Below are 26017 nucleotides of genomic sequence, written 5' to 3' on the forward strand. Positions count from 1 at the left end.
TAAATCATAAGACCTGTGACTAGTCAAGCAAGGAAGATAAAGAAGAAAACTGGAAATTCAAATTTGTGGCTTATTAGATATGAAAGATCTAAGTATGGATTTTCCTCAGGTTACTTAGATTTTTCTAGAGCTAAATGATTCGAAGAATAAATAGAACTGACCAGGATAGGAGGTCACAGAAAACATTCGTGCAATAGAAAGCAAGTTTGAAGGCCTGCTAATGAGGAAGAACATGAGTTCTTCAGAAAACCAAGGGAAGGTTAATCAAACCCTTGGGGAAAGGAACAAAAGTCAGGCTGATCAGGAGGGAGAATAGATAACGGAGCTGGAGAAGATGGTTTGCATCCTCTAGCAAGGCTACTGAACCACGTCCCAAGCATTATGAATACAACCTTGAGGACAATACAGAGCTTCAAAAGAGGTTATTCATTTATTTATTTATTACTTATTTTTGCCAGTCCTAGGGCTTAAACAGGGCCTGGGCACTGTCCCTGAGCATCGTGTGTTAGTTCTCTACCACCTGAGCTACAGTAACACTTCTGGTTTTTTTGTTGATGTGGGATATGGTACTGAGGAATTGAGCCCAGGGCTTCATGCATGCTAGGCAAGCACGCTACCACTAAACCACATTCCTAGACCCCAAAAGGTTCTTGTGTTACGAGGAAAAGACTCCGAGACAGCCTCATGTAAAAAGATGAATTTATTGGGGAAGTAGATAGCTGACCAGCCAGGGACGCAGCAGAGACTCAGGAGCTGAAACTGTGACCCCGAGCAGCCACAAGCTAGGGTTTTTAAAGGCAAAATCTATGCAGTCAAGCCTGGCCACACACAGGTGGCCAGTGGGTTTGGAACACACACAAAAGACTGCATAGTCATGTCAGGCCACACGGAGGTGGCTAATGGAGTTACAGTCTACCTTATAGTAGCTGTTTAGACTAATCTATCATTTTGGTTTGAATTGGCATGCGAATTTGGTCGACAAAAGGCGGGATTTACATTTTGGCAGGCAAAAGCATATTTCCTGGCCCTGAGATATTTGTGGGAAACCAGTACTGTAAATCTCAGGGGCGAGGAACTATTAAAGATGGGGTCAGTTTGACTTCCCCTTAACACTTGATCAGGGCAGTTCCATACATAATAGGATCCAATTTGCCTCTTTTTCTTTTTTTCATATTTTTTATTGTAAAGATACTGTAGACAGGGATTACAGTTACTTGAGTAAGGTAATGAGTACATTTCCTATGGAGCTTTGTTACCCCCTCTTTTGTTTTCCCCTACTATCCCTTCCCTACCCACCTCCCCAACTCCTCCCTCCCCCACACCTCAAAGTTGTAAAGTTTGTTTTCAACATAGTGTCTTGCACATCTCATTGTTACAATGGGTCAACTAGTATCCTTAGTTCAGGATATTGTTATTTCCTTTCCCCTCCCCAAATTAGAAAAATATATAAACAAGATGCAGGGCACTGGAATCAAATACAGTGAAAACAGGTTATACCACGGGGGAAGAACATACAAAAGAAACCAAAAAATTACATAGTACATTAAAAACAACAGACACAAAGATAAAACCTCTTGTGTCCCTATCTTGTGGTTCATTTCACTTAGCATCATCTTATATTGTCATATGTACATAGCTTTTGATCTTTTCTGCTTGTCTGGTAAGATTATCCTAGATGAATACTAGTTATTGCAAATAAGGGAAGCCTAAAGAAATCTAATAACAACAGATGCTGGAGGGGAGGTGGCCAAAAGGGAACCCTACTGCATTGTTGGTGGGAGTGTAAATTTGTTCAACCACTTTGGAAAGCAGTATGAAGGTTCCTCAAAAGACTACACATAGAGCTCCCCTATGACCCAGCAATCCCACTTCTGGGCATTTACCCAATGATCACAAACAAGACCATACTAAAGCTACCAGCACAACTATGTTTATGGCAGCATTATTCACCATAGCTAAGATATGGAACCAACCCAGATGCCCCTGGATCAAGAAAATGTGATGTGTATGCCGGGTGCCAGTAGCTCATGCCTGTAATCCTACATACTCAGGAGGCAGAGATCTGAGGATCATGGTTCAAAGCCAGCCCCGACAGAAAAGCCCGTGAAACTCTTATCTCCAATAAACCACTAGAAAACTGGAAGTGGCGCTGTGGCTCAAGTGGTAGAGCGCTCACCTTGAGCTGAAGAGCACAAGGACAGCACTCAAGCCCAGAGTTCAAGCCCCATGACCAACCAAAAAAAAAAAAAAAAAAAAGTGATGTGTGTGTGTGTGTGTGAATTCTTTGCCTCCATCAGAAAGAATGACACTGCCCCATTTGTTAGGAAATGGAAAGACTTGGAAAAATTTATATTAAGTGAAGTAAGCCAGACCCTCTTTCATTTTACCAGGAGATGATACTTTCCTCTCTAGAGACTATACATTTTGACCATGATGTCATTCATTGCAGATATAACAGATAATACTGCCACTACTACTACAATTATAATATTAATAGTATCATTTTAACATGTTTGCAGCACTATATTAAGCATGTTACTATTTCATTTAATTCTTTTTTTTTTTTTTGTGCTGGTCCTGGGGCTTGAATGCAGGGCCTGAGTGCTATTCATGCTTTTATTCTCAAGGCTAGTACTCTACTACTTGAGACATAGCTTCACTTCTGTCCGTTTTTGGTAGCTAATTGGAGATAAGAGTCTCATGGACTTTCTGCCTAAACTGGCTTTGAACTGTGATCATCAGATATCAGCTTCCTTAGTGGTGAACTACCAGTGCCTGGCTATGTCATGTAATTCTTAACACTCATTTATAAGACAGACATTATTTTTTGTAACTACTAGATGAGGAAACTGAAGTATAGAGGTTAAGTACTATGCCAAAAATTGTCCAAGTCTTAAACAGAGGAGTTAGAATTTAAATCCAATGTGGTTTGAATGCAGAGCTGAACCTGGGCATAGGTTTAAGAGTGAAAAGAAAAACCAATTTTAACTTCCAGCCAAGATTCTCAGTGAGTGTGATCACAGCCTTGCTTCTGACTTAATGTTTCCTTATATTTATACAAAAGGAAGGGCTACATAAATCCAACATCAAGACATTTTCTAAACCTAATGTCAAGATATTTCTCATTGTTGTCAGCAGAAAACTAGGAATTCAATGACTTTTGGTCCCTTACCACTTGAAAGGGAAGAAATTTAGTTAATGTATAAAATTAAGTCTCTCTAGAAGACATGATTTCTATCAGGTATAATTCCACTCCCCTTCTTTTCTTCCCTCACCCATCTCAGTCTTCATTCCCAGAGTCTGAGGTGGAGGCAAACTGCAGAGTCCAATTTCCATAAACACGTGTTGACTGTCAGTGGATCAGAAAAGACAAAAGCACTAGAACCTGTCCTCCTTCTTATCACTGTCAGCAGGCTTTGTCTTCTTTATGGTCCATCAGCAGTGACAATAATCCGACCTGTTTTCTCTCTGCCATTTACCCTTGAAGGTGGTCAGGATGAGACAGCTCATTAAGGAAAAATCAACACCAGGGAAAGGGTAGTAGGTGTTAAAAACTAGCCAAAGAATTCAGTGTGGAAAAAGTATTTAAAAAATGTGCTTTTCTGGGTTGAAGTACATAAGTGTTTTTCCCTGAATCTCACATCTCTCTGTTCATAGCACAGAAGAAAAGCTATGATTGGGGAAAAAAAATAGCTGAAGAAGAGAAGAGAACCTTCTCACTTCACTGTGCTCAGGTTGCCAGGGTGGTATTAACGTTCGTTGTTGGCTTTAGGTACTGGAGACATAATTCAGTGGTCTCAGCTTCAGAATTCTTAGACTTCCTGGAACCACAGGTTTAAAGTCTTGGCAAGCTTGAGTCATGGCTTCAGTCTATGTCTCTTTAGCAAAAGCCATGAAGAGTAAGTGATTTATGGTATGTTCTTCTTGAAATGCTCTCTAACCTCTGGCCACTCAGTGGACTTTGAAATATGCCCCCAGGGATCCTTTATCCAAAGACAATCTCTGGGTACTTATTATTCACTTTACTAGTGTGGAAGCTCTTTAATCATTGTCTCTATATTTGCTTTAATCTAGAAACTGTCAATTTATTAGCTCATAATATGCCTGAAGCTTCTAAGCATCTTACAGCAGGGAAAATCTAGTATAAATTCAGAAGATGATGATTCTAAAAAAACCAAATTGATGTGAGAGGAAGATATGCTGAGACAAAATAAGATAATTATAGTACAGAATTAAAGTTTATTTTAAAAAAAGAAGTGCTCCATAGTTTAAGTATAGTAAGATTTTTTAATTGCAGGCTATAATAACAATGAGTGAGTGAGTAAAAGGATTATTATTTATTGTATACCTGAAATGATTCATTCCAAAGGATTTTTTAATGTCAGAGTTTTTGAAGTTACCCTGAAAGATTCCCTAGAGAAGAAAGACAGCTAGACAACAAGAAAGAAAGAAAGAAAGAAAGAAAGAAAGAAAGAAAGAAAGAAAGAAAGAAAGAAAGAAAGAAAGAAAGAAAGAAAGAAAGAAAGAAAGCAAGAAAGCAGGAAGGCAGGAAGAAAGGGAGGAAGGCAGGGAGGGAGGGAGGGGGGAAGGGAACCAAGGAAGGGAGGGAAGAAAGGAAGGGAGGGAAGCAAGGAAAGAGGAAATGAGAAAAGTGGAGAAGGAAAAGGAAGGAAGGAAGGCAAGCAGAATGAAAGGAAGGAAGGAGAGAGAGAAGAGGTGGAGAAAGAGAGTAAGGAAGAAAACAAGAGAAGAAAGGGAGGGAGATAGGAAAAACCAAGAAAATAATAATCCATTTAGAGGGTTAGCTCTAGTAACAACACAGACCAGAGTTATAGACTGGACATGATAAATAGAAGATAAAACTGTTATAATAGAAAAGATAGAGAGAATAATTTCACCTTCAAAGTATACTGCTATGTCCTTGTCTTCTGGTTATCCTAAAGACTGGCAAACTAGCTGTGATCTAGCTATAGTTTAGTTCCCATAATAAATAAGGAGCCCTACTTGTCATGGTCTTAATCTCTGGATGTTTATCTCAGGCCACCTCCCAGAATTGTTTCATTGTCAAGTAAAACATTTAGGATTTTGTTGTTGTTTGTCTTGATTTAATTTTAGATTTTTTTTTAACTTAAGAGACTGTAAAGTTCACCTAGTTCAAAGAGTTAACACCCTGTAAATGAGGAAATTAATATTTGGATTTCTTACACTTGAAACCCCAGGTGGAATATGACAGACAGGACTAAAATCCTGATCATCTACTTCCCAAAAGATACTTTATTCCCAGAACTTATTTCTCCCAAATAAACATCACTTGCCTCTTAATCAAAGTGAAAGTATCTGTGAAGGCAGAGAAATATTAGACTTAAAGCCAATTTTGAAAACAATGTATCCGTGTATTCTAAAAGCATTGCAATCATTTTCGAGGGTCTTAGCACAACCTTCCAAATAGCTGGTAGAACAATGATAGGTTCTGCCTGGCCTTCCAATTAGCCAACCTCATCACTGTTATCTTACCAAAAATAAGATTGGGGGATCCAAAAAAGCTTCAATGTCATGTAAACATTTTCTTACGGACAAAAACACCAGAAGCTTAAAGAAAGTACTTTATATAATCATCAAGATTTTAGAATTTGAAGGGGCACTAACATTGTGTCTACTTTATTTCCAAATTTAGATAAATAGAAGTATAAAACATGCTTAATTATTATAAACTGTGTTTCCCATCTTTCATAAGTAATCACTGTTCATATCAGTTGTATATATTTCAAACATTTTTATAGGCAACAAAATTAGATAGCTACAGTTGCAATGCTTTTCCCAATATACACCTTGCTCCTTATTAAACTGGTAACAACTAGTGTTACACATATATTTATGAATGCTTAAAATTGATGTCTAGAACTGTATTATGTTATTGTTTGACGATTGTATTATATCATTAAATATTGTATATTATATGAAGGACTTGCCTCTCCTCTCTTGGCCTGATCATTTTATGTATCTAAAGATGTACTATGAAGGATTGACCCCCTACCCTGTTGTCCCAGACCCACACAGACCCCAGGCAAAATTTAGGTATGTATGAACTTGTTTGAAGTGCAGGCATGGAAATCCACCTAAGCCTCGCTGTAAACATCCCATTGTGGGCCCAACTGAAAGGCCCCCACCTTCCTTGACCTAGTGGCTTTTCCATTAACCTCTACTTGCTCAGACCTCCTATAAAAACCCAGCTCCTTTCCCAGGCACAATCTCCAAACCACGGGAAGGTCTGTTCCTCAATGGACAGTCCTCTCCTGTTGATGATCGAGTCCAGTCTATTCCTTTTCCATTCTCCTCTATTTTCTTAACATGATATATTATATACTATATACTGATATATATATACTGTATACCACAATAGTAATGTACATAATGATATACATCATAAATAGATATTCTTTACTAGTTCTGAGAATTAAAGGACTTTTCATTCAACAGCATTAGTGAAGACAGATGAATGGAAGAGAAAGGGTGGGAGAATACAGTCATAATAATCAATATGTGTGTGTGTGTGTGTGTGTGTGTATGTGTGTGTGTGTGTGTGTGTGTGTGTGAAAAGGGATCCAAGTAATTTTAGGGCATGAGTGGGGCTAGAAGAATTGGGGAAGAATGATACAAAGGGTGATATTAATAAGGTACATTGCGTTCATGAATTGACAGGGTGACCTGAAACTCCTTTTTACAACTTCCTAGAAATGATTTTAAAAATAGCCAGATATTCAAACCGTGTTTTTACTGCCTGTGATTGAATATTGTATTATCATTCTTAGAGTGTGTAGAAGCCCCTGTGAAACAATAAAATTCTAAACAATTTCAGTGGCAGGCAGACATTGAACAGATGAGTCCAAAAGGTTAAGTGGTACATCTCAAGTAATGCACTGTTAATGCCCTCTCTTTTGACAGTTCAGATATTCTTCTCCCAAATCCACATGACTTTTTTTCTAGAAAACCCCACCTGATTATCTTTTCTCCTCCTATTTATAAAATGCTTCAGATTTCCACTCCATTTCTCCCTGAAGACTCCATTCTGGGGCTGAGAAATTTCATACCAGGAACAATATACTCTTTGACTTTACAATTTGCTCTGAACAGCGGGGACAGCAAGGCAGACACCAGGCATCACACACCATTATGAATCTGTCAGCAATTAGAATTCTAAACCCCACTCGGTTTTTACTTGCTTCAATCAACTTGTCACTGCAGCGAGGATTATCTACTTTCTCAACATAAACATCAACAGAGTGAGTGCAATGGCTTGCCTCCTTCAGGGAAGGCATTGCCAGTGAGAATGTTAAATAGCACATTCTGCAGACAAGAGGATCTGGGGCTTTAATGGGCCATAATTAGAGGGGGCATGGCCCAAACTACCCTTTGTGTGAAACTTCAGAATGTTGTGCTTTAGGTTTGGGAGGCAGTTTAGAAGATACAAGAAAGACTGTGTCTCTTTCCCCTCTATATCCTAAGCTAGATAGAAAGACACAGAAAAGAAGGAAATGCACCCAGTGCAATGTTTCCACCCAGACAGAATCAAAGGCTTTGGAAATCAAGTTCCCCCACCTCCCTCATTTAAAGGATTAGGAAACAGAGATCAAGGGAATTAAAGGCTGGAGCCAGGGTCAAGCCTGAGACAGCCCAATGCCTCCTATCCAGCCTCCTTCACTCCCAACCTTCCAACCTTCCTTTCTGCAAGAGTAAAGAGGACTGAAATAAAGCGTCAGATTCTCTCACCTGATTTGATTGCTGATTTATTTACATTACATTCAAAAGTCCAACTAATATAGAACAGCAAGTAGGAGTGCAGAGCAAGCCCACTGGGGTGACTGGAAGGGTACCCTTGTGAAGACAGTGTAAGTAGAAATCAATTTCATTCGTTTCTCACAAGTCATTAGTTTTTAAAAATTGGCGGAGGAAGCCAGAGGTAAAGGACAAAGAGGTTGGTATCTTCTACTATCTCCAATAACTAGAAGTATGTGTATGAACATATTTAATCTTCACAATGATTTCACAAATCACTTTTATTATTACTGTTTTTGATTTACAGCCAACTGAGGTACAGTGTAACTGTGCAAGGTTATGGCAATGACAAAACTAGGGTTCAAACTCAGAAGTTTTGGTTCAGAACTTCCACTGTTAGCACACAAGGAAGGTGGCCAACTGACCTAATTCACCTGGGGTTGTCTCCATTTAAGAACCATGTCCCAGGGAACTCTACAGTTGTGGACAAAGCTGAACTGCTGATCCCCTATACAGACTCCTAATTGTCAACAATTAAGCCCAAGCCTCAAGATGGAATATAGCTAGATAAGAAATTATGCCTGTTTTTGAGCCCTTGAGATGCTAGAGCTGTGGCGGAGAATTTAAATATTGTAATGTGACATGGGCTATCACCAAGAAATGTTTAATCTTGATGTTATTATAACTTTCATATGTATTTTAAATAAGGTAAATAGATAAGACAATGGAAACTACCAGAGGGTCAGGTCAGTTCACTAAAGTCCCAGGATCTGAATCTCAGCAGATAGGAAGATAACAACACTTTTTATATCAAAGTAGCTAAAGTCTAGACATCTCAGAATCTGAAAAAATCTACCTGCTTAGAAATTTCCATTGAAATGGAAAGCCACACTAAGAAATTCAGGTATAGCTGAGAATTCTTCTCTGACTAGTTTTGCTTTCCGCCTTTATACCCAACCATGGTTTTTTTTTTTTGTTTGTTTGTTTTTTGTCATCCTTGGGCCATACACTGGAGCCGATATTTACAATACCCTCTTCTTCACTGCTGTATCAATACTGTTCCTTCTATTTTGACAATCATTTATTTTCCTTCCATTCCACTAAGACCAGTTCAATTTCCACCTCCCTCTAAAGACTTGCGTGGACATCTGGTTTGACACTACCCATCCTCTCCTCTTCTTTCCCTCTACAATCTTAAAACCTTTTAAAATGTGTGACCTAATCTGCTTTACTTTAGAGGCTCAGCAAACTACAATGGGAAGAGGGGTTATTTTGCTCTTTTCCTCTGCTGGAACCACACCTAGGCAGAGTTCTTGCTCTGTTTCTCTTCTCAATATCTACTATGCCACAGCACCTGCACATGCGTTCATATATCACTGAAACTAGTTATGAATTGTGATGTTTTTGTCAGGGGAAGTTTTTTTTTGACTTCTGGACCAGCATCTTCTCAAAATGAAAGCAAACAGAAGACAACTAGCTAGATGATTGCATTAGGTGCCCACTTCTACAATACCTAAATACCTTTACAAAGTTATTTGGTGTGACAAATAAATAAGTTTTAAAACATTTTAGCAGAAATAAATATAGAGAAAATAGCTTTCTTTATATGGCTATGACTCAGATCATTGTGTGATCTTTGTTCCTACTTTTTTTTTTTTTTTTTTTTTACCAAAGTGGAGGATGATGTTCACAGATTTCTATGAATTCTAGATTTCCTCCTTCTTCTCTACAGGCCTATAATTCAGTAATTCTAACAATCAGAGAAATCTTCCCTCCGTGGAGATATTCTGTTCCTTACTATTGTAACTTTGGTATTCAGAAAATTCTGGATGAAGAGTGAAACATCAATAACAAACTGGTGAAGAACCAATAAAGCCACCATAGAAGAAAATGGCATTCTGTTCAAAGGAAGGAAGCCAGAGAGTCTGGAGGGACGTGATGTGTGAAATGAAGGCTGGGGGTTTAATGAGTTTGAGGCGTGAAAAACCCAAGCTTCAGGGTTACATTCCCTGGCAGTGTTGATCCCGGCAGGTTTCCACGTCCTCTGTGGCCAAGTTCTATTTTAGAATGTACCCTGCACCTTAATCATCTCACACAGCTGTGGCTGTCTATTAATGTTTATGTATGGCCTTCCATTCAAGGAAAGAGATGTTGTTTATACTTGACAGATCTGGGGAAAAGGCAGTGAGAGAAAGCAGGTAAAAACAGACAGAGATAGAGCAAACAACCCAGTGGAGCAGGCAAGAGAGCGGATGACTCAATAAAGATTAACAGTAAAAAAAAAACATGGGGAGATAACTCTGAACAGGTTCACTCTCTGAGAAATATTTTATTCTGTATCCAAGAGCCCCTGAAAATTCATTTGCTATTAATGTTCCTTTCTAGCTCAGGTATATCTCTCTTAAAATCTTAACCCATGGAAGAAAAAAAAAATGAGTCAGGATGAGTGGTTTCACCATGCTCTCAACCTTTTCCCTTCTGGAATCCCTTCCAAAGTGCAGAGCTGTCAAGTCCTGCCCTGAATGCTTGGGCTAAGTGGATGCCCAGCCCAATTGAGGAAGCTGTGTCAGGGTTGGGTTAGGCTCTCCAGCTGCTAGGCACCACAAGCACAGTCACCATGACAACAAGCTCTGCATCAATCATTTAGTAACACTCAAAAAGATCACTGGGATACAAAGGGGACATATGTCTCTAGGAAAATGATTCCTTTTCTCCTTAAAAAGAGCTTACTATAGCCAGGAGCTGGTGGCTCAAGCCTGTAATCCTAGCTACTCAGGAGGTTGAGATCTGAGGATCACGGTTTGAAGCCAGCCTGGACAAGAAAGTCCGTGAAACTCTTATTTACAATAAACTATTCAGAAAAAGCTGGACGTCATGCTGTAACTCAGTTGGTAGAGTGCTAGCCTTGAGCCAAAGAAGCTCGGGGACAATGCCCAGGCCCAGAGTTCAAGCCCCCTGCACACACTTTAGTCTGTTACAACTCAATGTCAGAGGTAGAAGACTCCTCCCCCTTCATTTTATTTAATAACTGAAGATCATGGGGTGAATATCTTGCCTGTGGCTTACACAGCAAGTTACTAGTAGAGTAAGTGACTTGGCCCTCAAGTCAGTGTGTTTTGATAAATGTATGTCAGTCCTTCCACTAGTCTGATTGGATTTTAGTATGAAACTAACAAAGCTTTCAGAATACTTCTCTTGAATGGTTTCTTCTGAGGCCCTAAGACAGGCCTCCGCAATGTGCCCCCATGTGTTTGTTCCTTTTCTAATTTTCAAAAGTTAAACATTTTAATAGCAATTGGTTAGGAATGCTGTTCCTTTCCAATATGCTTTCCCCTGCATCATTCTCCTTCTCTTGTCAGGCATTAATGTGGTTGTCAGCATGTGTGAGATCTGGTATAGAGACAGTTGGTACAGAAAGAACTAAAATCTAAATGTATTAGTCCTCCCAGTTTGGCACAGTGGCTCACTGAGGTTGATTGGATAAAATTACCCAGTTCTAGCCAAGTGCTGATGGCTCACATTGGTAATACTAGTTACTCAGGAAGCTGAGACCTGAGGATCCTGGTTCAAAGCCAACTCAGGGAGGAAAATCTGTGAGTCTCTCCAATTTACTAGCCAAAGGTCAAAAGTAGAGGTGTAACTAAAGTGGTAGAGTGCCAGGAGTGAGCAAAAAAAAAAAAAAAAAAAAGCTGAGTGAGAATGTTAAACCTTCAGTTCAAGCCCAAGTACTGGTATACATACAAAAAAAGAATACTAAAATTATTATTTTAAAAAAACATAAAAAAAGAAGAATGTGGTTCTGAGTCACTTTGGGGAAAGGTTGAGATATTGCTTACCTTGATGTAGGACTGGACTCCAGCAATACTTTCACAACCAACTAGTAGAATTCAAAGGAAGGACAGGACCAAATTTCATCCTTGTGGAGAAATGAGCATGCCCTAAGGCACTGCAGCACAGAGAGCCAAAGAATAGTGGAGATAAAATGGAAATACATCAAGCCAGGTGGTAGTCTCTTCAAATTCTTTCATAACTCATGTATCTTGTGTCAAAGAAACTTCCTAAATATTTACCCAAAATTTGAAAGTGATTTTAGAAGTGTATAAAAACCATTACCAATAATGAATTATGAGTGGAGTGAAACCTACTTAAACTATGCATACTTTAATGAAAATTCATTTAATCATCTGAGAAAAGATTCTTATCATTACAGAAAATGCTAACTTTTAAGTTGTCATAAAAAGGTTATATGTGAGTGCTTACCAATGTGTTCACCAAAATAGAGTATTTGCAGGGAAGAATTCAAACGGTGTGATTCCCTAGAAAAAGTAACTCACAGTCCAACAAAATGAATACCAAGAAACTGCTACTTGAAAGGTGAGGGCTCAAAGAGAGAGAGGCAGATGAATGAAGGGGTGGGGGAGGATGCAGATAAAATTCAATGCATATACTACAAAATTAAGAAAAGTGAAAAAAAAAATTAAGAAAAGTGGGTGGAGGGGTTGGACTAGGAGTGATGAGAGATAATGATGAATGTACTGACATCAATCAAAATTCATTGCATTCATAAACTGATTTGTTGAATGGGAACTTGTAAACTTAAATAAGATCAATTAGACTTTGCCAGAGAACCATGCAGATATCCAGGTACAGAGAACAAAGAAAGGTTTATTACTGGGAAGCAAGACTTTCTCACATGGATAGAATATATAGGATATACAGGTCACCTAAGGTGTTTAGGAGGGGCTAGAAGGGGTTAGGAGGCGTTGATCCTGGTGTGGACGTGTGGGCCAGGGGCTTCATCATGGCGGACTAGGATTTATGGCTGATGTCCAAATAGTAGATAAGGGGTCCTGCAACTGCCCAGACCTGAAGGTCACTCTAAGAGGCTCTTGCTGCCTTATATGGTGGTAGCTTCTCCAGAGAAGTGCCATCCCAAGGTAAAGGGGGTTGGAGGCTGATTATTTACTGCCTTTACTACATGGGCCTAGTGTTGCCTAGGAAGGGAGCATGCTAAGCTGTGGAGAAGGGAAGGAGTGGACTAAGCTATGGCAAGGGACTCATGCCACTAACAGAACTCCTTTGGGAAACCATTTAAAGATACTAAAAATACAATTAAAAAGAAACTCCAAATCTGATAACAAAAAAATTGTCATATGAAAAAGTTACCAAATCATAAGTAATCAGTAATGAGAACATAAAATGATAATAGTAGTATATTAATACCGGTATTGCTATTTTCTGGACTTTTTTGATCATTTTTGAGTTTTTAAAATACACCTTTTAAGTGATTGTTTTATAATTAATTTTTGCCAACTAAGGACTATTAACTATGTATTTATTATGTTGTACACTTTTTTCTGAAGGAAGTCTTCTCTTAATTCATAGTAGCTTCTAGCTTCATGAAATTTAGATCCAAAATACCTCTATAATGAGTTTACATTAATCACAGGATTACTGAAAATGTCAGGAACCTTCCTGGGTGGGTTTTGTAGACTAGGAACCCAATCTTGTACAATCACACTAGTGCTATCTTCATTGGAATTTAGTAGTTTGAAGGAGTATTAGAATCATACATGAATTTTATGCATGGGTAGAGATCCACAATGGCATTCGATCTGGGTTAATCCCATTGCTGATTAGAGTAGCAAAGCCTTTTAATATTTCACTATTACTCATCAGTGTCTTGTTTGTATACTGCCTATCTCCAAAGCAACCAAACTATGTACTATCATTTGATTTTTTTACCAAATTTTGTTTATCTTTGTCTGAAACATAGATTAGTCTATCTCACTGTATAGAGAGAGGGAACCCAATCTCAGTGCTAGCATAATTCTATCTCTGATGTATTTTCTGCTTGGGTAGCTGCTGTGAGGATACAATAAAATAGTGAATATGAAATATCTTAGTTCAGATGCCAACACGTAAGTGCTTGGTAAATGTTAGCTTCACAGTAGACAATTCTGTGCCCGTAGGTGAGCATTTGTCAACTTGGGTTCACGAAGCACCCTGATGCCTGGAGGCATTTTACAGTTCCTTGAAAGAAACTGTGGTCACAGCACACAAGCTTCAAATTTCTTTGCTCCAACATGCACTATGGATTGTAAATATGAAGCAAGCAACCCAACCCATAGCATTTGTGCAAACATGAGTGGTTAAGAAACCTTACTGAAAACAGATTTTTGAGGCATTTGTCATCAGAACATCTAACCGATTCAACTTTCCAACTCCCAATGATAGGACCTTGGTCAAGTCATTCTATTTCTCTCCATGTTGACCTTCTGATTGCAAAAGAAGGATAATAATAACTTGCAGGCTTATAAAAATCATAATAAAATAAAAACATGATCGATCTTTATCAGCTGAAGATAAACAGGCAAAAAGAAAGCATAACTTTTGCACTAGCAAAATAAGACAGAAAAGCAAAGTAACTCATCCAGAATATTAAGTCTCATGTGCCTCTCCACCTCACTTCTATTGTCTCCTGATACTTTCTCCTTCAGAATCATCAGCAAAAGACGAGCATGAAACACTGTGACAGAGCTGAATATAAATGTTCACAACCCACGTAATGTCGAAGTAAGCACATATGTAAGAAAAGGCAAAAAAAAAGTTGTTGGATAAAATCAAAGTCAGTCACACTACTAAATTTTCACTGAGGAGAAAAAAAATAGAGACTAAAATGGGTAGAGAAATACCAGTGAGAACATATTATTTAAGTAACCAATATAATCAAAAGATAATTGAAAACAATAATTTTAAAGAAGGGAGGTGTGAAAGAGTGTCAGTGAATCTCATTATTTCAGGATGCCAGTCAATACGTATAAACATAATTTAGACTTAATAGCAGAGCCAGAAAAAATGTTTGTTAAAATGTTACCACTAAGTTGGAAATGGAGGTGGTTAGTTTCAACACAAGCCTTTCTATAATGGTTTATTTCTTAAATATTTGATAAAATATAAAAGACAGTACAAACAAATCACCAAGATTTGTGTGTATTTACATATGCTTGGGACCATCAAGATATTATTCAGTGTTACTATTCTAAAGATTCCACTCTCAGTCACCCCTTTCTTCATTCTATAATTATGTTGGCAATAGGCTAGCCCCTGGGTACATGTACTCACACATTCAAAATAATCAATAAAAATAAAATGGGCACTGATGGCTCATGCCTGCAATCTTCACCAGGTCTGTGGATTATGATTCATGAGGCCCTTATTTTTCATTAACAAGTAAAAAAGAAGAAAGAAAGAAAGGAAGGAAGGAAGGAAGGAAGGAAGGAAGGAAGGAAGAAAGGAAGGAAGGAAGAAAGGAAGGAAGGAAGGAAGGAAGGAAGAAAGGAAGGAAGGAAGGAAGGAAGGAAGGAAGAAAGGAAGGAAGGAAGGAAGGAAGGAAGAGGGAGAGAGAAAGAACAAAAGAAAGAAAGAGAGAGGGAGAGAGAGAGAGAAAAGAAAGAAAGAAAGAAGAAAGAAATGAAGAAAGAAGGAAGGAAGGAAGGAGCCAGAAGTTGATATAGTACGTAGTTTAGTGCCAGCCAGGAGGCAAAAGCTAAGTGAGAGTAGGAGGTACTGAGTTCAAGCACCAGTACTGGCAATAAATAAATAAATTAATTAATTAATGTCAGCTTATTACTCTTACCCAGTAGCCAGTATGATGGATAGTATCAAATAAAGGTTTACAGAATTTTCCATACTTGCAAAACCATCAGTACTATTGTATAATACTGAATTATGAGCTTACTCTAAGCAATCTCATCCATTTCTTTTCAAGTCTTAACCAGGACTCATTTAAGTTTTAACTAATATTCATTCATAGATAATTCCATGACCTCTGTTTCTAAGCTAAGACCATGTCCATTGAGCAACGTGCATACACCAATTAGACAGGAACATTTTCACTTGATGACATACAAATTTAACTTACCTTACAATATAAACACATTGTATTTCTAGTCATGTATTTTTTTTTTTCTAAATTCCTGCCTCTACTATTGAACCACTGCCTGGAAATCCTGGGAGTTAGATGGCTGGTCACTGCTTGTTGCTCACTCCCCGCAAATAGTTGGCTGAAAGCTTATCTTCTTTTCCTGACACACCTCTTCTGACCAGAGCCTCTGTCAGGTCATCATGTTCTGCTTACTCTAGGTGTGACCTATGCTTCCGCTAACTGAACTCTATTCTGAAACCGACAAGCTACTACTGGCGCTCTGCGTTTCACTCAGATGGCCATCCATGTGATTTCTTTCCTTGTAAAATGCCATTCCTCACTTGTTTTAGCTTAGGAATATTTGGACTGTCTGCTATACATCTTTTGATGTAACCACAATAAAGCATCTGGGAATAGAAAAATCTTTGGTAAAATCAGGCCACTGTTCTTTTTACAGACAGGGAGACGGCCTACTGAGTCTATTGCTTTCTAAAACTATGCCACAAAAAGGCAATGATTTCACAGAAGCTCAAGCACAGACTATTGCATCAATATCATAAAGCACATTTACTGAATGTCTATTATAAGTAAAAGGCTATCCTAGAGGAGAAATTGAGATGCCACCAATGAGTTCTTAATCAATCAAGGGAGATAGAGTTTAATGTTAACCTTTCACATTGGTCAAGTTGTGGATCTTCTAGAATGATCAGCTCAACATCTATTTTAATGTTTTTCTAGTAAGTCACTAGTATCACAGAGGACACAGAGCTAACTATTATAATTACAGATTTTGTAGCTAGATTTTTGGATCTGATTAAGTAGTAGTTTATCCAACCTCTACTAGTAATGAGTACACAAACTTGATTGTGCTTATCAACCTCATTAAACTTTACATTCTCCATCAATGTTAAAAGTAACATCCTATTCTTATTCTACGCCAGTACTGGGCTTGAATTCAGGGACTGGTGTTTTCACTTGGTTTTTTATTTTATTTTATTTGCTTAAAGCTGGCACTCTACCACTGGAGCAATAGCTCCACTTCAAACACAGCTCAAGCAGAAAAGTCTGGGAGATTCTAATCTCCAACTAATCAGCAAAAAATACTGGAGTCATGACTCAAGTGTAGATCACCAGTTGTGAGAGGACAGAACCCAGTGAAAGCAAACCCCAGGTGTACACACACACACACACACACACACACACACACAGAATCAGTATAATGACAAAGAAAACTCTTTATAATTTACATTTGTCAGATTATGATAGTAAACTAGACATTTGAACTCTCATGCCAATGATTGAATCCACTATTTTAAAAAGAACTATTCATAAGGTAGCATAGTCCACAGCAAAGGGAATGTTCGATAAGGTTCCTGGATAGTGTATCACGTAAAGAATGTGTGATAAATGGAAATTTCATGTCTAAATGAAAAAGAAAATTACCGTCTTTACTTATTGGATGCCATCAGTTAGCCGCCTTTATTGGAAATATGACCAGATGAAACAGGAAAGTAATTTATCTGGGGTAAACACTAAGGAAAAACTAGGACCAAACCAAAGGAGAAGTTTGTTTTGTTTTGTTGTTGTTATTTCTTTTTCCACTCCTGCGGCTTGAACTCAGAGCCTGGGCACTGTCCCTAAGTTTGTTTTGCTCAAGGCTAGCACTCGATCCCTTGAGCCACAGTGCCACTTTTGGCGTTTTCTGTTTATGTGGTACTGAGGAATCGAACCCAGGGCTTCATGAATGCAAGGCAAGCACTCTACCACTGAGCCACATTCCCAACCCAGGAGAAGTTGTTCTTTTTTTTCTTTTTTGTTTTGTTTTTCCCAAAGGAAAATTTAAATAAAATTTGTAGAACCCTTGATGCAAGTGCTTCAAAGTGGAATTAACAGCTTTCTAAAACTAATGACCGTGCGCACTGCAGAAGCTGATTCTTCATCTATGCCTTTTTAGCTGAAAGTACCTTTGCTGAAAGTACCTCTACTTCCAGATTCAATTCCTCCATAAAGAATGAGCAAGAAATGTGAAAGGAGGAAAATAAATTTCTGACATGCTCGGGATAAGCATTATCTGAAAGACACATGTTGGTGGTTGGGGAACTTCATTCCAAGGCAGTCATTCTGCATCCAAAATATGACCTACATTGAAAATACAAGAATTTGTTAAACTGGCATGCACATCCCACATGGATTTACTAAAAAGGGGCCATCTTATTTGCTTGCTAAGAATTTTTTTTTAATTGGGTGTAAAATAACACATAAGATAGATTTCGGTTGAAAAGCATCCTCATGGTTTTATCATATTTCACATTGGCCCTGAAATAAAAGATGACTCACATTATTTTATCTTGGATTTTGATGCTTCTAAGAGAGTTTAGCAGAGCCTATCATAATTCCTCTGTATGAGACCAAAACCATCCAGATCAGCTGCCATGATCAGGTGAAATGAGGTTAAGTATTGATCAGTCCTCAATCATTCTGAAGGCCTCAAATGAAGTTAGTTCTTCCTTAGCCTCTGGGGCACCGTATCTGCAAGGAAATCAAGAGGGCCAGTCCCCTAACTGCATTCAGGGCACATTGTGGGAGGTGCAGAGCAAAGGTGAGTTTACACACCAGTGACTAAAATTTCCTGTCACTAAGCATAAGAAGTCACTCATGAGCAGCGTCCCCAAACCACAGTTACAGGATGTGGGCACAAGCCCTTGTATAATTGTTGGCCAAGAGCCAATAAGCATTCACCTTGTGCAAATACTTGGGTTTTTTTTTTTTTTTTTTGGTTGTTGTTATTAACCTTTGGAAACCACAGGCATTAGCGTCTCTCTTTCTTCCCCTTTGGCACAAATCATCTTCTTTTCTCCAACTTGGTCTTATGTGTATAAAGAATTTTGGAGGAGCTTTTAAGGCTAAATTTAATACTTTTGCCCTCCCTCTCCTGCCTCACTAAATGCCAGGCAGAGGTAAAACTGCCTCACAAAATATCTGCTGGCTCTTCTGGCTTCCGCAGCTTTGTTTGGGCCTTTTGATCAGATAGGAAATCAGAGAGCTCTATGAGTGACCTTAGACTTTAACAAAATAAAAGTAATTTCTGGAAATTCCCCCTAAACAATTGTAACCTATTGTTTTCCCACTACAGTATTCACCTAGCAGCTAGTACGTATTGACTCAAATGGCATGCTTTTCTTTGGGAATAGAGATCTTGGATTGAAAACAGCATTAGGTTCAAGAAAAGAATGAGGAGATATTGTCTAATCTTATTATTGCCAAGAATGTACTGTCTCCTTTTTGAGCAATGTATTTCTAGTTTCTAGATCATTGCTTCATTGTCTGTGAAATGAAAGCATTGGATTAGAAGGTTTTCATGCTTCCCTGGCCCCAGGGCTCTGTGAATTGGCTCTTAGTAAAGCTTCTACAAAAGGACAATGAAAGTGGGCATCAAGGCAAAAGATCCAAAAGCAGCCAAGGCATAAATTAGCTTCTCTTTCCTACCTTAAGAGATGGAGAAAAGTCAAGATTCCAAAGAGGCCTGACAAGTAGAAGGTTGGACATAGTGGATTTTTATATCTCTACCACCCAGAAATAGGAGAGAAGCCATCAACCTTGTCTCTCCCTGGCACCACCACCCCCTCCCCCCCTGGCCTCTCCACAACATCCTACATCCTGGCATCAAAACCCAACCTGACCTTACGCTAGTCATGCATTATTTCTTTTCAATAAAAGCTATGCCATTCAGACTTAACTGCATATAAGATAAGGACAGTTTTGTAACCTTCAAAACTGTAAGATATAACAGAAGACTAAGGAAACGCTCAATGAATATATTCAAGCTGTATAGGAAAGAATGCTTAGGTGAAAACACCTGCATAAGGAAATTATCAGATAAAGAAGACCACCAACCAAGACATATTGTGGTGATATGCGTGATGTTTAATGTCTCATGCATCTGTTCCAATTTCTCTAATTCATTCCCTTTTGGGAAACATTCAAAGGGTAATTTAATGGAAAAATCCAGATATTCTATTGGTCTCCTGGTTTGTGGCTACTGGGTGAGCTTAAGGACTAATACTTCAAATGAGAGCACCAAGTGTCCAGTGAAAAAGTCAGTAGGTCCCTGGTGATGGAAAAACAATTCCTGGGAAGAAATGGATGTAGGTACCTTAAATATTGATTGCCCCATGTTTTGTTTCAAAAGACCCTCTAGGTCTACAGGTAAATATCCAGTCCTTTACTTGAGCCCTCAGAAGATCTTCATGATAGTGGTAGAATCAGTATCATTATCTCCATTTCGGATGTTAGCAAAATCAATGACAGGAAAGCTAAGTCAATTTTTCAAGATCTCACGTAACATATTCAGCCTTTTCAAAAGGAAACAGACATCTAATTAGCTGAATATTTATCCACAAGTATTTGGAGACTTCTAAGGTTACTGACACTAAAATATTATATCAGCTCTTCTTCTGTTATAGAACAGTAGTGACTTTCACAATATCTATTTAGTTCTTCTTGAACATTTCAGTTGAATGAGAGCTCTGTATTTCAAAAAGCAACTCCTTCCATCATTGCATATTTATAAGTATAGACATTCTTATCTTGAACTACTGCCTAAGTTCTTGAATCTTTTGGTCATAATCCTGCTTCCTTGAATCTATTTATCAGTTACTGGACTATTTTACCCAACAATCAACAATTACTATGAAAAGTAAAGACAGTTTTGTTGTTGTTGTTTTTAATAAAATCTCTCCTTTCAAGCTGAATATGAAAGCCATTGGAACACTGATATGTGAATCTCTAACACAAATGCAAAATGAATTTTGGGATATATATTAAGAGATATGAAACATTTTTTGGTTCTAGTATTTCATAGTGCTATCCACATAGATGGGATCTCTAGACTTAAGACATGTGCTCCCCTCTACTGGTCCTTTCCAAGTAGTATCCACTAATGAGATTATACAATGCCCTTTAGAAGATTGTGAACAATCTAGCCTACGTTACAAGAGGGACAAATATGTACAGAAATGTCAATTGTCAGGATGATCCTGACTCAAAAGAATGTGCTGGACACTAAGAGGTGTCTGCCAACAAATGCCACTATTTTGAGGCATATGGGGAGTTTTAGGCAACAATGTTATAAAAATTTGCCAATTAAGACTGTGTCAGAACCACTGCCAAAACAATTCAATGACTTTTCATTCCACTACTGTTGACAGGAGAGCTAAAGATTTCAACATTTCCTCTCACAGTCTGAATAGAAATTCCTTGCCTTGGGGACTGTAACAATATTTGCCATCAGGGGAGTGTGGGAGTAGATGCTGTAAAGCGAGAAGACGGGGTGTGGGGGGGGGGTAGAAATATTAATGCCAGTAAACAAGGGCAAAATAAAAATTAAAGTTTGGGTTCTGAATGTGTGAATCGACTTAATCTCTATGAATGAATCAGAGACAAAGCTTTGAAATTGGAGGAAGTATTCTAACAAAAAGACTTTAAGCTTCACACAGCTAAAAAGTCCTGGAATGTTCCATTTTAATGTCCATCGTGATATCTCAATTTGAAAAGGCAAAAGTGATCACTTCAATAATTACAATAGATGTCATTTAATACTTTATTTTAAAGTAAATTGAATTAAAGTAAGACTTAAAATTTAAAAAAAAAAAACTTGAAGGGATGAATATTCCCCTGGTTGTTCAAAACCTGATCTAAGTTAGGGAAGTACAAAGAAGAAACAAGAAGAAAAAGACAATGGGAACAAAGCAAATTAGGGAAATGGTTTTGAAAATTGGGTTCTCAAGACCTTCTGTGTTCAATGACTATAACATACAGCGATCCTTGAGGGCCTAAAAGGAGGAACCGGTGTACTCCCATCTCTACTTCACCCAGAGTAGTCTTTATTTCTGTCTTATCTATTGGCCTTCTGGAAAAAAGATTTAATTAAAAGGAAAGGCTTTGCTATTAAAAAGTATTTTAACAAAACTGAGCCACTGAAAACTCTTGATAAGATCAAATTGTGCTTTAAGAAGCTTCTAGGCAAGTACATTACAAATTGGGAAAGAAAAAGTAAAAAACCTTGGAAGAGGGATTTCAGTTGAAAGGTCATATGAGTAATCATGGGAGCTAAATTGAAAATTTGATCTAATATTGTCACTATGAGAATAGAAAGGAGAAGGAATATATGAATGTGAGAAAGATGAATGAGTAGGTTTTCTTTTTCAAGTGTTGGGGATCAAAACTAGGGTCTTGACTGTGCTAGATCAGCACTATAACACAGAGCTATACTTCTAGTTCTAAAAGAACATATTTTAATTCAAAATAGCTGGGTGTGTGATAAAATGCTAAGCCACATACATATTTGGTACTATTTATTATGTGGGGTGTATTTAACAAAGGATTTAGACAAAAATTGATGAATTTCAGAGAGAAATGAATTAGATCATAATATCTCACAGAGAAATCCATGATTTGGAAGAAACTGAGTATCATGTCATTGAAACACTGATATGTGAATCTGAAACAGAAATGCAAACTGAATTTTGGAATATATATTAGGAAATATCCATTTGGAAGTCATTTTTATAAAAGTCCTAGCTAAATAATACATGTAACCTAATGATAGAGTAAATCAAGATCAGAAGACTGAACACCAATTCCTACATTAAAAAGGAGAAACAAGAATCCAAAGAATCTACTTGGAATTCATAATCAGGCACTCATTAGATAGCAGCATTATTTGATGGATGTAATGGATTTTACAGTATTTATTTTCCAGTTTCAAGGAACTGTTACATTAGTTTTCATATGTGAGTACTTAAATAGGCATCTATCATTCCAATCAAGCTTTCAGATTTCCTAAATTACAGAATATTCAAAGTCATCTAGGAAAGTAATTCATTGTTCTGGTTCAAAAATGTCATGAAATATTCAGCAATGGCACATCTAAAGACGATATACAAAACTGAAAAATAAGAAAGTTTTAAAAACCAATGCTCCCACGGGCAAGGGAGTAGCCAAGTTTGTTACGGTTTCCAATGAATGACATGAGGCCCGTATAAGTCTCAATCAGAATGGGTTGAGTTAACACCATCAGTTCCTTTCCTCGTTCAGATCCAGTGGAAGTCTTATAAGCATTCTGAATCGCTGGAATAAGCTTAGATGTGAACCCAGACAACTGAGGAACAAAAGGAGAAGCACAGAGTTAGTAAATTCAGAGTAGCACCTGCAACACCCCCCAACCCCCTTCCCTCCCCCAAACTAGTCCTCATGAAGTTGATGGCTCCCCTGGGGCCACACTTCTCCTACCTGCTTAAACACAAATGGTTTCTCAGAGGAGTCAGCATAGCTTCTGTTTGTCTCTTCATAAATGTCAGTTAATATATTATGTACATAATAGAATTATCTGCCTTGTCTTGTATATGTTTCATTATGTACCACTTGTACAGCATTAAGAAGACAATTTTAATAAATATTTGCAAATATTCTGTCATGAGTCAGATACTTGCTGGGTACAGTTGGAAAGTTAAAGACAGGTAAGACACACTCTACCATCAAAGAAGACTGGCTATACTCCAGAATCTAAGAAATGAACTTGTAGCCTGAAACCGTTAGCTCACGCCTATAATCCTAGCTACTCAGGAGGCTGAAATCTGAGGATCACGGTTCAAAACCAGCCAGGCAGGAAAGTCTGTGAGACTCTTATCTCCAATAAGCCACCAGAAAACCAGAAGTGGCTCAAATGGTAGAGCGCTCGCCTTGAGTTGAAGAGTGACAGCGCCCAAGCCCAGGGTTCAAGCCCCATGACCGACAAAAAAAAAAAAAGGAAAAAGAAAGAAAGAAAAGAAAACAAAGAGAAGAAAAGAAAGAAATGAATTTGTAATTACAACACAAAGAAATAAGAAAACAGAAACATTTTATTTATTAAAATAGGAAATATACAAGGTAAACAAGTTACCACAGTCAGTCCACAAAAAAAGAGGCATAAAATGTTAAAGGAATCCAAAAGAGATGTCACATATAGTTAAAGATTGGGAATGACTTCAGGAGGACTAGAATACAGGAATGGAATCTTCCAGTTCTATAATCCTTGTAGGATTATAGTCCTTATAGGACTGGGAGACTCTATCCAATAGAAATAAAGTTCAACAGATTAGGAAGGATATAGTAAATAGATGCTGCCCTTTACAGTTTAGCATTCTTTTCACCATGTCAAATTCTTCTTCTGATAGGTATTTCCATTTTTCTTTGAAGGACCACTATCTTTCCCTTGGTTTATATTATGAGCTAAAGTGGAATTAGCATTAACGCTTGCTTAGGACAAACCAATAAGAGTAACCCATGCTTTTGGTTAGTTCTGGTCCAGTTATGAGCAAAGAAGACCAATGTGTTAGTCAAACATGGAAGGTATCCATGGTCAATTGACCACACATAGTGAACCTGACTATGCACAAAAATCTATAGAGGCTAGGAAGGTGGCTCAGTGGTAGAGTGCTTGCCTTGCACGCACAAGGCCCTGGTTTGATTCCTCAGCACCACATAAGCAGAAAACGCTGGAAGTGATGCTGTGGCTCAAGTGGTAGAGCGCTAGCCTTGACCTGAATTGCTCAAGGACAGAGCCCAGGCCCAGAGTTCAGGCTCCACAATGGACAGAAAAAAAAGAATCTACAGAGTTATGGATAGAGCTAATGTCTTGACAAAGTCATATGAATGAATAGATCACTTTAACACTGAACAAGTCAAATGAGCCAAGATTTTTTTTTCTTTCCTCTAGTTACATCAGGTTGCATTGGATTATTTTAGTAATCAAGAGAAAGATAATTCATTCAGAGAGCATTATAAGCAGAGATGTAAATTAGCATGTAAGTGAGGAAAGTTTGTATCTTCACATTTCTAAAACTTTTATATGCAGCATTTCATTCTAAAAAAACCTCTGATAAGGTAAAACACATGTATTAGAAATATAGAAACTACGAGAGTTGCCACAGTCAGTCGACTTTTATACATCATGGGAAGAAAAGAGCAATTAGGAATAAAGGCCTACTCACAGTGAAATTTAAACCTATTTCCTAGGTCACTGGTTTACTAATCTAAATCAGGACTCTCAGAGTTCATTCCAAGTTCAACCCAAATTATTAAGCATCTTCTATAAAGGGATTTTTGTTTTTGTCTTCTCCATGTGGAAGTCAGTTTTTTATTTAAGAGAACAACCCAAGAGTATCTCCTTGTGAAATTTCAATTAATACCAGAAAAAGAAAATGAGGCTTTCATAAGAATTCAAATGTTTCATACTGGTTCTATCTTGAATTGTCTTTGGGAAAGCCACTTTCCCCCAGTTCATCCTTAGTTTCCATTTGTGTAATACATAAATAAAATTTAGAATGTGTCTATCATTACTAGCTGACTTACACCTCAAGGAAAAACCAAAAGTCACATGTGTGAAAATTATGATTTGTGCTAGTTTTCTGTTCACTTCTCATAGTCTCAGTTTACCTACTAAAGTCAGACATTTCAATGTATGGCTATTTGGATAAGAGTTTAAAAATTAGTTAATGTATATTTTTGTATAAAACTTCTGTAATAAAATTTATTTTTTATTTCAAATTTAGCCATTGTAGACTCTCTTCTAGGACTATTTTTAATCATTTTAATATTATTTTTAATATTTTAATAGTCTCTGGATGGATAGTGAGACCATTATTGAGTTAGTACAGCATAGAAAATACAGAGAATGGCAAGGTGCCAGTGGCTAATACCTGTAATCCTAGCTACTCAGGAAGCTGAGATCTGAGGATCTTGGTTGGAAGCAGGAAAGTCTGTGAGACAACTAATCAGAGAAAGCTGGAAGTGGCACTGTGGCTCAAATAGTACAGCATTAGTCTTGGGCACAAATTGGTTCAGGGACAGTGCCTAGACCCTGAATTCAAGCCCCAGGACTTGAAATAAAAAAAAGAAAGAAAGAAAGAAGAAAGGAAAGAAAGAAAGAAAGAAAGAAAGAAAGAAAGAAAGAAAGAAAGAAAGAAAGAAAGAAAGAAAGAAAGAAAAAAAGAAAGAAAGAAAGAAAAGAAAAGAAAAGAAAAAAGAGAAAGGGAAGAAAAGAAAATATAGAGATTAGAAATGGTGAGGTACTGGGATCACAATCCCATTTAGATATATTATTTGAGTTTTCTAACAAGGAAGCATCTTACAGGTTTCCTATAGGCAAACTGTATATGTGAGCTCCATCATGAAGAACCATGGCAATAAAAAGTTCTTGCCGGCAGGTAACATTTCCATGATAGTATTCACAGATCCAAAAGTCGAGGACAGTTTTGGCAAACTGAAGTCAAAAACTTC

General features: G+C 37.7%; 1 protein-coding gene across 1 annotated transcript in view; it reads right to left on the reverse strand.

Annotated features, from left to right (window-relative positions):
• Window positions 1-22443: 22443 nt before the first annotated feature.
• Tprg1 (tumor protein p63 regulated 1) overlaps window positions 22444-26017 on the reverse strand; it is a 101139-nt gene continuing 97565 nt past the window's right edge. Inside the window, exon 5 of the mRNA XM_042669380.1 lies at window positions 22444-22859. Within this exon, the coding sequence (XP_042525314.1) occupies window positions 22665-22859 (195 nt within the window). The 3' untranslated portion in view covers window positions 22444-22664. The remainder of the gene's footprint in view (window positions 22860-26017) is intronic.

The sequence above is a fragment of the Dipodomys spectabilis genome, unplaced genomic scaffold (genome assembly GCF_019054845.1).
Source record: "Dipodomys spectabilis isolate Male_0828 unplaced genomic scaffold, ASM1905484v1 ptg000017l, whole genome shotgun sequence".
Classification (NCBI taxonomy): Eukaryota; Metazoa; Chordata; class Mammalia; order Rodentia; family Heteromyidae; genus Dipodomys; species Dipodomys spectabilis.